Source organism: Tachypleus tridentatus, chromosome 7, assembly GCF_004210375.1.
Source record: "Tachypleus tridentatus isolate NWPU-2018 chromosome 7, ASM421037v1, whole genome shotgun sequence".
In the NCBI taxonomy this organism is placed as follows: domain Eukaryota; kingdom Metazoa; phylum Arthropoda; class Merostomata; order Xiphosura; family Limulidae; genus Tachypleus; species Tachypleus tridentatus.
The window spans coordinates 49785187-49801056 of record NC_134831.1 but is presented as its reverse complement, the minus strand read 5'-3'; the positions used below and the strand labels follow the sequence as shown (position 1 = coordinate 49801056).

General features: G+C 31.5%; 1 protein-coding gene across 2 annotated transcripts in view; it reads left to right on the top strand.

Moving 5' to 3' along the window:
• LOC143255622 (uncharacterized) overlaps window positions 1-15870 on the top strand; it is a 93066-nt gene that overhangs the window by 24157 nt on the left and 53039 nt on the right. For both annotated transcript variants that reach the window (XM_076511559.1, XM_076511558.1), the window contains exons 5-11: window positions 768-1196; window positions 4300-4434; window positions 6692-6894; window positions 7324-7461; window positions 8575-8669; window positions 9783-10017; window positions 12985-13120. In XM_076511559.1, coding sequence (XP_076367674.1) covers window positions 768-1196; window positions 4300-4434; window positions 6692-6894; window positions 7324-7461; window positions 8575-8669; window positions 9783-10017; window positions 12985-13120 — 1371 coding nt within the window. The remainder of the gene's footprint in view (window positions 1-767; window positions 1197-4299; window positions 4435-6691; window positions 6895-7323; window positions 7462-8574; window positions 8670-9782; window positions 10018-12984; window positions 13121-15870) is intronic.

The window sequence follows — 15870 nt, the reverse complement described above, 5'->3', positions numbered from 1 at the left end:
TACTGATTCTATTTGGTATGGATATCCAGAAATATTAAAACAGCGTCATTTCCAACTAACACTATAGGAAACTTTTACATCAAAGTTTACTGGGGTATACATTTTATGAATGCCTCAGTTGGCTTGTTGTATATTTACAGGAAATATTTCCAGTTGAAATACAGGAGTACAACGTTAGGGTTAATTACCTCTCAGGCGTCTCGTTTGCACTTGTCTGCTATTTTCAAGAAACTGAATACCTGGAAACTAATCATAGATACTCCAGAAAAGTTTCAGCTATTATTTAATGCGCAATGAACACAAACTCATTGTGTTCATTAGCATTAATATTTTGAAGCCATTAACAATTTATTATAATCTCTCTTCTCTGTTATTTCTTTCACATTGTTTCGTTCTCTCAGTTAATCATAATAATCATATTACTAAAAAGTCAAAGCAAGTATAGCGCTATTAAGAAAGTAAAGCAATACAATAGTTTCTTTAAGTAGGCATCTTACTGTGATAATGACGTTTTACACTACACGTTTGTAAGATTAGTTGATATTCATTTAAATGTATTTTAATTGTTTGATTTTTTTATTCCATTAAAGTGACTGATATATACGTCTGTGGTCTTATAACGCAAAAATCGAGTTTTGATACCCTCAATGGCCAGTGACAAAGACAGCCTTTTATGTAGCTTTGAGCTTAACAAAACCTTCACCTGCAACTTCTTTTGCAACTGTTCATAAGATAACTTTTAATATATATTATAATGCTTGTTACAGATTGTTCGTTGGATGTATGCCAAAACGGAGAGTGTCACATGATTACTGATGACCCAGGTTACAAATGTGAATGTGCTGATGGTTACTATGGAGATATTTGTGACCAATTTGATCAATGTTCCTCAAAACCCTGTGAGAACTTCGGAGTTTGTAGACGTACTTCCAATGAAAGTTACAACTGTGAATGTCCTAGCGGATTTTCTGGACAGAACTGTACAATATTCAACCCTTGCGCTATACAGCCATGTGAAAATGGAGGGACCTGCGAGAGTTCCGCTAGCTATACTTACACGTGTCGTTGTGCCCAAGGTTTCTACGGCAACACTTGTCAGAATTCTGACGCATGCAGTTCTGGACCTTGCCGTAATGGAGGAACTTGTCACAATACTTCTAATGGGTTCTCATGCGACTGTACTGCAGGCTATGAAGGTAAGTGAATTTGTTGCTTGCTGTCACAAAACACAAATTCTTTACAGCAATCGCAATTTATATCGTATGTTATGTGTAACTTAGGTACGCTGATAATTTTTGGTTATTAATATCAACCTTTTTTATTATTTTTGCCTATCATCTTGCTGGGCCTTGATCAAATTGTTTTTCAAAGACAATGGCGAATGTAGTTTTATTATAAAAGTTCCAGTACTTGAAATTTTATTGAGTTTCAGATTTGTATTTAGTAGTTTAAATTTCATAAGAAATCGAATTTTCAAGCGTCAAAAGTTATTTAGTTAGAAAACAAGCATAAGAATTAAAACTGTTAGGTATATATCTCACGACTTATGATAATATTTTACAGTATTATGAGAATACACAGTTATTCTCTAATGATTAACTTTGAAATTGCGATCCAAACAATTTTGCTTCGATCTGTATTCGAATTCATGACTTTTTGTTTAGTTTTTTTGCATTGCTAAGTAATTGGAGCAGACGTATTAATAAATAGTTTAGAACAATAATGTGATTTTAAGATCTAAACGAAACAGGGAATAATACAATAAGATCTCTTTAAAATGGATGGCATTAAAAAAAAAGACATTGTACATAAAACTAGTTAGGAAAGGTAAAATGTGTTCTAGTACGAAAGATATTGTAAGGAGACAGTCGATCAACCTCAAAATCTATTGGTGATCTTCGCATATGAAACTAGAATTAAAGCAAAAATTTAAGAAAAATATTAGTATTAATAACATATATACATGGTCAACTTAACAGCAGTTGTATCTAAAGCTATCTATTACTTTCTGCAGTCAACAGGTGTACGTGGGCTCCCCGTTAGTGCAACGTTAAGTCTATGGATTTACAACGCTAAAACCAGGGGCTCGATTCCCCTCGGTGGGCTCAGCAGATAGTTCAATGTGATTTGCTATAAGAAAAACAACAACAACAGGTGTACTTGGTCATGTTAACATTGTTCATGTCAATTACTTCTCACTTTTAGTAGCCAACAGATTTATGTTCTGGTTAGCAACGTTCATATATAAAAATACTTTTAACTTTCAGTAACTGGTAGATTTACTGTCTTAAATATTAACGTTCCTATGCAAGCTACTTTTCAACTAATGCAGAAGTTCACCGGCTACCACCGAGTTATATTGGTTCGAGGGTAAATAATAATAAAGAGAACAACAACAAGAAACGACTAGGAATTTTGTAGAGGTGAACTGAATAACATATGTATGGAGTTTTTAGCTGACTCTTCCTCACTACAAGTGAACCTATATGTCCATATAATTAGAATATGTGTTTTTATACTATCAACTTTTTCTTCTGAACTATTCAGGAAACAAGCTATTCAAGATACAAAGGATTACTAGATAACTGAATCTCTCATTCGACTCATCTATTTGTATTGATGTATATATATATATACAAACATAGATGTAACAAATAACTACAATACTTGGACTATTCTCTTTTTTTCCTCTTTTTATTATTTTCAATCAGTTACATGGTATTATAGGTACATCACTATGGGTTACCATTTTTCAGAAAATCTATATAAAAATGTTCAAATATTACTTTCAATTAAATATTAATAATGTACAACCATAAACTTCAATCCTTAAATACATGAATCACGTTAAAATGATAGAAAAACTTGTACGTTCAAGAAATCAGTTTAACATAAGGATACCATATCTTATAACTTGAGTGATTTCAAAGGGTAGAATTTTCTTCTTATGTTTGTTCCTGAAAAGTAATTTTATGTGCCTGTAATGATTACTAAAATAACATATACAATGATATGGGTTTCTAAAATATATCATTTACAACATACTTTTTTGGCGAAACACTAGAACACAGAGAACAAGACATTGTTACTTCTTTCACGCTTGAATATAATCTTTTTATCTATCGAATTTTAAATTCCTACAAATGTATTAATGTTTTGAAAATTGTTCGATATCACAAAGCAATCGTCTAGAAGCTTTTATTCAATTTTTATTTAAGAAAATTGAAAAATCTATTCAAATAAATAAGGTAACGTATTAGATAATTGTGCTTCAAAAATCCCACAGTTATATCAACAAAGGATCAAATTCTGCACCCATTTCTGTACCGGACATTTCATGAACAAGTAGTCCTTCATAAGTTAAAGAAAAAATGATTAAGACAATTTGGTCGAAAAGTGGTATTTGAACTTTTTATCATAGGCTATCAGTAAAATTGCATCCTGAACAGTGAAGTTACGAAATCAGTAGAAAATAATTAAGAAGAAAAAAAAGTTGTAAGTATTTTAGTGTTTTGTTACTTGCACTACAATTGGAAACTTGAATGTGTTTTGGTTGTATGTATATCCAAACTAAGACGGAGATATCTAGGGTGAAATTCAACGCTAAATTCATTACTCATAACAAATTTCAACTACATAAACTTACCAAAAGATCATGAATAATAGCGTATATAAATTCAAAATTACAAATCATACCATACCATTTATTAATGAAGTAAAAACATATAATTTTAAAGGAATATATTTTCATTAATAGCACCAAAATACGTAAGTTTATATTGCACTACCCAAAACCACAAATAAATAATGAAAAAGTTGTTACAGAAGGTCATCTAGGAATTAGATAATGAATACCTTAACCTACAGTGTTCTTACATCTGCTACAATTCACCATTTACAGTCAATGTGGTGGTCAACCCTAAATATGAGCACTTTAAAAAGTATCACAAGATAAATTACTTTGTTGTTAAAAACAACCTTTAACTTTACCAGTTTCAGACACTCATTCTCCATAAAACTTTGATAAGGTAATAAGGCTAAAATTTCAGCTAAAGTTTCTGCTAAAACTGCTCCATTTAAAAGCTAGTGTGTTCACAGTACGGTGGTTACTAATTACCAGCTAAAGTTGTTCCATTTAATCACTTTACTTTTGAAATCCACATCGTACATCTCGTATTCTATTTGTATATGAACTTCCGTCATTTTTATATAGTGCTACTTTAATTGCCTCTATACAATTTATGAAATTTATAGTATTAGAATTGACATACTTATATTCTTGTTTCCTCTCAATTGCAGGTGAACAGTGTGAGATTCACATCAGTGAGTGCAAATCTAATCCCTGTTTTAATGGAGCTAGATGTGAAGATGAAATTTACACTTTTACTTGTCTTTGTACCCCTGGATATCATGGAAACCTTTGTCAAGAGGCGGGTATGGAACATATTTTGTTTTCACAAATACTAAGTTCATGGAACATATGTAGGTTCAGTAAGAGAACTCAGCCTTTAACAAGTTACGGAGAGATAGAAAAAATCATCTGAAACAAAACTTGTGGAAGGGGTTGAAGACTACAAAGGCTACAAGCTGAATTAACTTCTATCTATTTATTTAATATTTATAAAATACAGTGGTTATTAAGATTGTGGTTTCTAACTAGAAAATTTTTCAACTACATTTGTTCCTTTTCATAGTACGTATATAGAAAATTTTGTGGTTACTAACGACAATGAATGCAAACCTGGTATTCTTAATTAAATAACAATTACTTAGCAGGTAGTTATAATATATAACAAACTGATGGATTATAGACTTAGTTGATAAACTGAATTTTATAAAATGAAACTAAATGTACAATAAATTAATATATAGAGATATTTCCATAAAAATGTAAGAATAAGTTAGCTGCTTGACAGGTTAAATGAAATAAGTGGAGAGCTAAACGTGAAGTTGAAAATGTACATATTCATTGGCTGTCTAAACGAATACATTTCTTGACTGATTGTAATTAGGAAAACTGTATTAAAAGACAAGCAACTCTGTATATTTGTGGCTTTGCCACTTTTTTATGTGGAGTATTAATTACAATATCTTTTCACCTACATGGGATAATTGTATTTATGATGTAAATGATCTAATAGTGTTCGGGGTAGCTTGATACTGGAACCACTATAAAATTATATCCCTAATACAGCTCTTTACATATTTGATAGCAAGCTCGTAGGCCTATTTACGTGCTCAACTGTAAAGTAAACTCAAATTTGGAGACTATTTTCGGCGGTAAATCCTCGCAAATGTATTTTCGCGAAAAACCTGCGTTCTTAAAGGATGAAAAGTTTTACCTTTGTGCAAATCTTGGAGGCGAGATGATTTGTTTGGCACCATTTAGAGAACCCTTGGGCCTATGGTTACATTTATAGGACTGCTATAATGTAAATGTAATGCTTGAGCTACAAATGGGTCGAGTGGAAAGTTCTACCTTTGTGCAAATTCGGAGGTAAGACAATACATTTAGCTCTATTTCGCGAACCTGTAGGTCTAGAGCCCACATTTTAAGGACTATGATGCAAGTTAATGTTTTAACTACTACATTACACGATGTCAGTTTAATTATAATTGTTACTATAATGCGAATTTCATACCTTCAACACCACTTTTACCGTGAACCATTTGTGCACGTGCTCTAATGTAACTCAATGCCAAATTTGGGGAAATCCCTGTAAAAAATATTTTTACTTATTCCTTCACAAAGATACAGAATCCCTTTGTGCCGTGAAGAGTCAGTACGAAATAAAGTAGAAATGAACAAAAACTACATTAGCGTGTGTGAAACATTTTTCTTGAAAATCTATAAAGTAAGAGAACAAATATTTACAATCTACCCTAATATACTATCCTAGAATTATTGTTTGTAATGTCATCTATTGACAGAATTATGTATCACATCTTCAGCAATCAATCAATATCTAGTTAGTGGAGTAACTCAATGTCACTTTTAAACCAGTTGTCGTATATTATAAGCACGTGTGTATTTGTATATATTTACGTGAGCAGGCATACATTATATGTATATTGCTATAATTATTGATTTTCAGCATTATAACAAAATAGACACTTTTGTTAACGTATCTGCATATATGTCGGTATTTAAGAATACATTATTAATTTTGCTTTCAATTAAAATCAGCGATTAGTTTTCCTGAGAATACTATTTTCTTTAGCAGATTATCTCTTTAAAAAGCCGTAAAGCGAAATATCGAGGAAATCTTGTGGCTAAAAAAAACCAAACCAATCTGCAAGGACACACTGTGTATTGTTAATAGGAAGGATAGCTTAACAATATGCCACCTTCTTTAGTTCAGATTATGGTAATAAAAATTATCACATATTCTCAGTAAATGTACTGCTCAAGTTCTTACATACTAAATGTAAAAGCAATCCATTAAGAAATACCTGATGTATAACATCTCTAATGTTGATTGGGTTGCATCCTTTTTTTTTTCTTCGCACAAAAAGTACGGAACCTTTATATGATATAAAAACCTACTTAACTTCTATGGATTACTAAACAATGTTACTAAATATTTTGTTTAGGATTTCAGAATTAGGTATAGGGGTATCTTACATTTTGTTTTCATACATATTTTTTATAGTATAATCCGTAATTTTACGTTATTTTCTCGGCAAATAGTTCAGTGTCCACCCTCAACAGAAATAACAGCGCAAGGAGTATTTTACTGGAATAAAACTGATCATGGTACTTATTCAGTGCTGGATTGTCCATACGGTGTGTCTGACTCCAGAAAGGAAGGGTTTGTCCGAAGATACTGTCACTTGTTGAGCAATGGGTTGGTTAAATGGGAAATCACCCATGTAAAGAATTGTAGAGAGAAGGTAAGCACATTCTTTTGACAGTAAACATTCAGTGTAATTTATTCTTTCTCTCTGTTTCCACATTAGTTAAAGCTTGGTAGATAGAGAACCACTAAAATTAAATTGACACATTCCTACTTTGAATTATTATAAAGACGTTTACTAGTTAGGTTGAGGTTATATTTTATGATTATTATAATCACTTAATGATATCTCATTATATAATTTATATCTTGTAAATTTAACACTGTTTCAAATCAATATCATTTGATTATTGTAGTCGTAAACTACTGCAGAGAGAAAATAAAACACACAGTCTTAGCTTTTAGGTCTCTGAACACTTTGTTTTGAATTTACTGTAATAATAAAGCTAAAGTTTTCCTACATTTTCACTCATAAACGATAACAACCTGATTTGCATTTTGCCTCTCACATTTCAACATTTTTCAGGATTTTTATGTCGCAGAACAACTTACAGAGGAACTGAGGTCTTTCACGGAGGATCCGACCAGAATCAACAGTGAGAAATTACAGGAGGCAACCAAACAAATCGAGAATATTGTAGGCTATGCTATATACGATAAAAAGGTTTGTTTCTGAAGTCGACATTCTAGTTTTTATAATTTGGACTACGTAAAACTATTACTTTTTGTAAGTATGAATGATAATGCAGAATTTGTAACGGGATTTTATTTATTACTTCGGTTAAATTTGTTAATTATAAAAGTAAAATCATGATTTAAATGATGTTTCATGTACGTAAATAAGACACGTTTCTAGAATGAAACTTGATTATTTTGATTACTTTGATCTGACATATATTTACTGTAATAATATTTATATTCATTCGTTTATTAAAGCTCAATAGATGCAATTGTTTTTATTATATCGAACTGCAAAGACTTCACATTTCTAAAGATTGTAAATCAACATTTATTTTAGACTTTAAAGTATATTTCTTCAGCAACGAACATTCAAAAGGTTTTCGACTAGTTGTATTTTATTTTCAAGTAACAAGGAAAGGTTGATCATGTCGTTAATATAACTGCATGATACATATGATCATATGTGTTGGCTTTACAACAACCTGTTCCAACATGATATAGAATAATCGGATATTTAACTGAAAAACAGAGTTAAGATTAAAGAAAAACATATATATTGATATAAACGTTACAAAAATAGTTCTTTGTAGTTGCTGACGACATTTGTTGCTTACAGTTTGTAATACCCCCCAGTGGCATAGCGAAAAGTCTGTGGACTCACATAGCTAAAACCGGGTTTCGATACCCGTGGTGGGCAGGGCATATATAGCTTAATTCCAAATAAACAATAAATTTGTGATCATAGATGTTTTAATTCTGGTTGTAAGGATTTACGATAATTAAATTTCTTATCATTGCATCTTAATTTTTTAATTTTGGAGATGTTTTTAACATTACGTTGTTTTTTGAATTGTTCAAATATTTGTTTGTAATTAATTTCTTGTAGTAGTGATTGTAAAAATTAATATTTTTTTTACAATTATTCTCACATTGTTACCAAAACTAATGCAATACTATATGATTCTTGCTTGAACATCAAATAAGGAAGATTGTAATTGTAATTAAATGTGTTCATATTTAAATCAACTGTCTCTTTCTCAAGAGTAAATTGTTTATCATAAAAATAACAACAATGTCATCCAACAATTCTCTCCAGACTGCCCAGAGTATGTTTTCAGTCATCAGTAACGTGCTAGCTGTGAATGACAGTGTTCTGGACGAAGCAGACGACAGTGAAAACACCACGAGCAGGTTGGATTTGTAAAATATATTAAAACGTTTAATTTTCTTTATAAATACTGAAGTTTATTCTGATTAGTATTCATAATATTTCGCATATGTATAAATATATCATTATTTAGTACGAAACAATACTTTGTTGCTGATGAAGCTGTAAAGAGAACTGAGTATTAATGTTTTCTGAAGTTCTATTTTTCCTTTCTTTGCGTTTTTGGGATTATTTTCTTGTATACACTCTTTTGATAAAACGTTATGAAGCTTGACTATCGTATCTGTGACATATAAGAATATGTCTACAAAAGCTATATATAATATTAATAAAATATACATATTTTTTCTTACAATTGTAGAACTCGTAATCCGAGGGTCACATTAAATATGCTCGCCCTCTTAGCCGTGGGGACATTATAATGTGACGGTCAATCCCACTATTCTTTGGTAAAAGAGTAGCGTAATAGTTGGCAGTGGGTGGTGATGATTAGCTGCCTTCCATGTAGTCTTACACTGCAAAATTAGGGACGGCTAGCGCGGATAGCCATCGTATAGCTTTGCGCGAAATTCAAAAACAAACTAACAATAGTAGAATAATGGACACGAAATCGTGAGTTTGAAAATTTCTGTAACTTACAATAAAATTGAAAATCCTTCCTTTAGATAAAAGTTTTTGGATTAGAAAATGTTTTGTTATTATTTTAGGCCAACACTCTACGTCCAAAACGTCAACACTCTAATAAGCATTTTTTTTCTGCAGAAACTAGCACACCATCATTATAATTATGTTGTGACCAATAATAAAGTCCTAAGTACCAAGAGTGAAAAGCCTTACATAGTACACGTCAGTAAGTAAACAAGTGTCTGTTTTCTCATGTTGGTGTTATCGGATGCCAAAGCTGGCAGAAAATCATATACCAAGGTATATTGAACAAGGAGAGGCACCTTCATATTAAATTATTGCACTTGTACTGTTATGACAGTTTACTCAAATCAAACCACGTAATTTATGCTTGTACGTATTAATGCCATCTTTGTACAATAACAAAAAATATAAGAACATTTCTAGCAGAATAATTAGTTAAGTGAACTATTTCAAAAATAATTTATTTATAACTTGTTTTCTTTCTTTAGGTTACTTGAAGTGGTGGATAGGTATACGGCTCAAGTTAAGCTTGAACAAGGACAAAGCGTAGTTCTTAATGCGCACAATATTGCACTGAAAGTTTTATCGTGGAGCCATGAACTCTACCTTAAAGCTGAAGAGTTTTTGACTTTCTCACCAAAGTACCAAAGCTATGATGTAAAGCAAGAGACTCTATCTAAAATTGTAAATAACCTTACTGTTCAGAGTTATGAAAACCAAGAAGTAAGTCACTCCGATCCTTCAAATGATGATAAAAATAAAATTATGTTCTTTTTGTGCTTCAAATCTTAGATTTATGCATCAGTATTGTCTATAACAAAATTACATTGGTGCACATTTAAATGTGTCAAATCAGTACACATTTTCGAAGACACTTAAGTAAATGTAAAATATTTTTTGAAAAATATTCTAGAACATTTATACTAAGCTTCTTAAAAGTAAGTTTTGTGGGTAGAGAAGCACAAAGCTACAGAATGGACTATTTGTACTTTGCCTACCACGGGTATCGAAAGCAGGTTTCTAGCATCCTAAGTCTGCAGACATACCGCTGTGCCATTGGAGGACGAGTCTAAAGCAACGATATTACAAGTAATTAACTTCTGATGGAAATAAATTATTTGCATAACCCCCTACCCTCCAGACATGAATATAGCTGATTTAAAATACTGTTTGTACGTCCTTGCTTATAATAATAAGAATGTATTGTTTCATCAGTTTGATACCCTTCCTGGTAGCAATAATGTTACATTTCAGCCAATAGTATCTCACAAAGTTTGACCAGCTAAACAAAGTTAGTTTAGACCTAAATTTATACACAAATCTAAAAATACAAAATAATCCTTATAATAAGACTATACAATGATAGAAATACGGATAGGTACAATTAAAGGCTAGGAATCGTAACCCACTAATATCATAATGCAGTGTGGTAAGTGCGATGCTTTCGACGACCGCCACGATCATTTTTACTCCTTGTGTCAATTTCACCTTTCATCTAGTATTGTACATATCCTTATTTAGGTATATTCAAGTAAGTCTTATTTTTATTTTTGCACTTGTAAAGTGTGCGTCAGAATGTACCTTAGTCCACTTGCTTATCTAAGGTTTACGTAATATAACTTTGGGCTCTTTTTCTGTGTCAGTCCTCCTGGAGTAGTTATTCTGATTCCAAAGGAGTGGAACATTGAAATCATAGAACTTAGTATGGGGAATTTTGAAGTAACGTCCTTTAATATGCTTATTTACACATATCGTTTACGTTATTAAACTAAGGTTTGTGTGACACCACATTAGAACATCAATGTAATATAAAAAATGGAATATCCAAACTATTATTTTACTTATTCTTCTAATCTCCCTTTTTACGTCCTATCTTCATCATTATAAACTTTTGGAAATCATCATTCTGCCTTACTAGCCAACCAGCGTTAAACTGGAATATCTGCAGTCGATCAGTAAGTCCTGACATACATATTATATGAATAGATAATTTTGTTTTCACTTATATACTTGAACGTGTGTCCTTTGCTGTCGGTCAGGTTGTTAGGGCGCTCGACTTGCAATCTGAGGTTCTAATCTACATTACACCAAACATACTCACCCTTTCACACGTCAGGGCGTTATTATGTTACGGTTATTCCACTATTTGTTGGTAAAAGAGTGCCCCAAAAGTTGGCGGTTGGTGGTGACGACTAGTTATCTTCCTTCTAGTCTTACGTTGCTAAATTAGGAACGACTATCACAGATAGTCCTCTTGTAGCTTTGGGCGAAATTCAAAATAAGCCTTTGCTGTCCAATCTTTTTTGACTTCCTAATTATTCTGAAATTTTTGTGTTCCGGATGATTGATTTTGATCTGTTAGGCATGAATGTGCCTGAATACCAGATCTAGACGATATTCTACCATTAACTAGTTATATACACTTCTAGACTCCTTCTTGGTGAAAATATACATCGTTCTCATTTTAATTATGTTTAATATAGTATTCTTTACGTTCAGAATTAGGGCACACAAATGAACCATCCAATTCAGTCAGCAGGTGTGCAGATAGATTGAAAAGCTTAGTAGTAGCGAAAGTACGAGACCTAGTGATGAAAACGCAGAGGATTCACTAAATATTTCTTTAATTTCCTTCCCCTTTATCATTAAAACCTTGCAAAATATCACAGTGTACAAAATGTATACGCAGAACAGTACGTTTATAAAACAGTAAATAAAAAATACACATCATTCGACCTAGATGTATCAGTCTGAACTGATTAAATCTCTGTGTATCTTTGTAAAATAATACAGACAATCAATATTCACGTTTGTATTGCATGGTCTGAAAACAAGACAACAACTAGATATTGTGACATTACTTATATTTTTATTACTTGAGATTATTAGTGAACTTAAGTCTTCAAGTATAACTGAATTATGAATATTATAGAACTAAAGTGATAGAAAAGTAGATTTGGTATTAAATGTATCACATTTACAATAGCATGAGTTACAGTTTCTCAAAGTTTTTTTATCATGCATTTCTGTATACGTCTTTTTCTATATGTAACTGAGACCAGGTCAGGTCAAGTTGTTGGCGTTCTGAACTGTACATTCGAGGTTCCATGATCGTTTTCAGTTGCCAGAAAAACTACTCTCTTCAGTTTGGAGCCGTTACAATAGTGACAGCCAAAGTTTTCCATTCAAATTGAATAGCCCAAAAATCGACGTTTGTGTTGTTGAGCAGTTGACGTTCCTCTAATCTATCAATACATAAATAGGAACAGCAACACAAGTCTTTGTGTAGATTTGCTCGAACATCTAAGAAATAATAAAAAACACAAATCCTGTGTTAATAATTTGTATTGTTAAGGTTTATCAATTGATAAACCCTTTGTTCGATCCCCGGTACTTTAAAGTAGGATAGATAGAAATAATTATAATTATTCATAATAATAATAATAATAATAATAATAATAATAAATGTGATACAATATCAAAAACGTTTTAAATTATTGCTTCAACAAAATAAATTATTCTTACTCTAACATTTGTAAGCGTTGTATACAAATGTTATTATTTGACTAAGAAAGATTTAAAAATATTTCCTAAACTAGAACATAAAAGATTCTTAAAACAACAACAAAAAAGGAATAATAGGAGTTGTCGAGAGAGTTGATAAAGAATGAAACTGGCGGTTTTTTACAGGAATTGCTGGTCACCGTTCCTATAGGAGCTGTCGAGAGAGTCGATAAAGAATACACAGGAGAAGTACGAGTCAAACTTGTAATTTATAAGAACGACAAATTCTTTCGAAGTAGACTTGCAGTTCACAAGAGTCCGTGTAAGTATCTGCATTGGTTGGCTTGTAAATATACGTATAGCTTGCATTTTTTAATTTTTTTTGTAGTGGTGGAAATATGTATAGTGATTACAGCATACATAGATAGGTATAATACGTCTGTCACTTGCTTTAGGTTTACCGTACTACACAAAACAATATCTAAAAACCCAAGTTTGTATTATGAAAGAAATGGATAAATGTCAATGCTTAAACTTTTCGATAAAATACACAATGACAAACTTGCATACATGATGTTAAAAAAACATGTAAGCTAACGAAAGAAATTTATCACAGAAATACGATGCTCTATAACCCAAGCACTTTTTGAATATCCAGACAATTTGCACCTGAAGAAGAAAGGCCCATTTTTTAAAGCGGTCAAATCACAAAGTATGGCAGTTTTATGTTAAACAAAAAGTACTGATAAAAAATAAACATTTGAATAAACTAGTAATATATTTTAGTACAATATGAAAATCGTAGTTTTTTTCAAAAATAATGAAATTAATATATACACAATCAAATTAGAGACTCGATATAGAAATATTGTAGATTGGATGACTGTGATGTAACTTTCCTATATATTTAGAACAATATTTGCCATAAGAATTAAGGTTTAGATACGAGGTCTAAGTAAACTTCATTTAGAATTTCATTTGGTACAACCAATTTAAAAAATAAATTGACTCATATAATAGCCGATGCATCATATTCAATACAGAATTCCAACTTTTAGTTAGTAATTGAAGCTTATATAATTAATTCTGTTTTAATATCTTAATGTTATGTTTAATTTTATAAAAAAAAAATAAAAAGTTGCTACAGAAATGTAATTAACCCCTTCTATAACTTAGGCGAGATAACTTCACATTTAAAAAAATAATAATTAAAGGTAATATAAGCAAGCCACTTCTCGACGTGTTTTTACTCATTTGGCTGAATTTATCATGCTATTATGTATTACTATAAGCTATCAGAAGGCAAAATAAAAAATCTTTTCATGAACTCAGTACACAAAAAAAAAAAAACGTGATGAGGAAGAAGTTACCCAGCGAATGTTTTTCCTTGTTTATGATTATAAACATCATATTTTTATGTAAAATGTTACACCACGGATATGCCACGAAAGTGATCAAAGGGAACTTTCAATGTCCTCTAAATGGGAACCAGTATTTCCCCTCTGTCGAATTAATTAATTTGGGTGCAATGTTTATGAAAGAAATAACACCAATAATAGTCTGTAGATGAAATAAAGTGGGATATTTGGTAACATTACCTCTTGAATTTGTGTATACCCACACAAATTAACCTCATGACGAGGAGGCTTACCCTCCTACCAATTTTACTTACTAGACGACAAATCCATATTCAAAATAAATAATATTCTCTTTTAAGCCTAACTGTTCGGTAAATGCTATCTTAAAAGCCAAGTAGCACTAAAGACTAGCTGCTAAGAGTACTTTCTTATGTTTAAATGACGATATAGGTAATTAGCACATGATCACAAAAGTATAAGATCCCAACTAGTGCAGCATCTTTCGCCATACTGTGAAGAAAGTATAAAATTTGGCATTATTATAGATTTTCTTGCAGAGGTTTATATAAAAGTACGACCTATCACAGACCTCAGGTCAAACAGCAACATCTCTTGTTCCAGACATTGAAATGCAGCACGTATTATTCAACTATATGCTTCATATGAACATATATATGTCATCTAAACTTTTGCATACTTATATTATCCATCATCAGTGTAAATGTTACTCAGACTCATAGGGAAAAAATAAAATATTCACTCATAGGCAGTAAAAAGTCAGAAAGTATCCAGAGATTATTGTTATTTATGCAATAAGAACCACATGATTCATCCAAATACATGAAAGTCTACATTGATATAAACAAAGGCAGTGTAAGGTCTATCTCAACCATCGTGTTCAAAAGTTAATCTTGTTGGCAGTATTCGACTTATATATTTAAAAACGGCTGATATGGGTAGAGAAAGTACTAGTAGAGGAGCGAACAACGTTTCGACCTTCTTCGTCCATCGTCAGGTTTACAAAGAAAGGAAGTGTTATTGTAAAGGGAATGTAGATGGCGTGCTAAGATGTTGGATAAATTTATTAATGCAGGTATAAGGTGTTCCTTTGTATTGGTTTAGTTTGGGCTTGAGTTGTTGTATAAGTAAGGCTTCTTTAATTTTACCTTTCTTTAGGTTTGTTTCTTTATTTAGTATCTGGGTACTTTCTATGGTAATGTTGTGTTTAGTTGATTTGCAGTGTCCGAAAACGTGTAAAGGTGACTTTTTGTGTTCTTTGAATCCGGTTTCCATTTTTCTACTTGTTTCTCCAATATAGAAGTCGTGGCAGTTTTCACATTGTATTTTATAAATAATGTTGGTGTTGTGTTTGTCAGTGTAGTTTTTACATAGTATAAACCTTAGTTTTGTGCCTGGTGTTTGAATAAATTTGGTATTAACTGGAATGTCATATTTTGTTACTAGTTTTTGCCAAATGTTGGTTATTTTTCTGCTGATGTCAGGAATATATAGTATGCAGCCGTATATGGTTTTGTGAATTTTTAAATTGTGGGGTATATTTACTTTTGTTAGTTGATTTTGCCTTTTGTCTAGGTATGTGCGTATAATGTTTCTACGGTTTGTGGAGGAAACATATTGATGTTGATGAAGTATTGTTTTATTTTGTCTAATTCATCGTTAATTTTATCTGATGAGCATAGTTTTATGGCTGTGT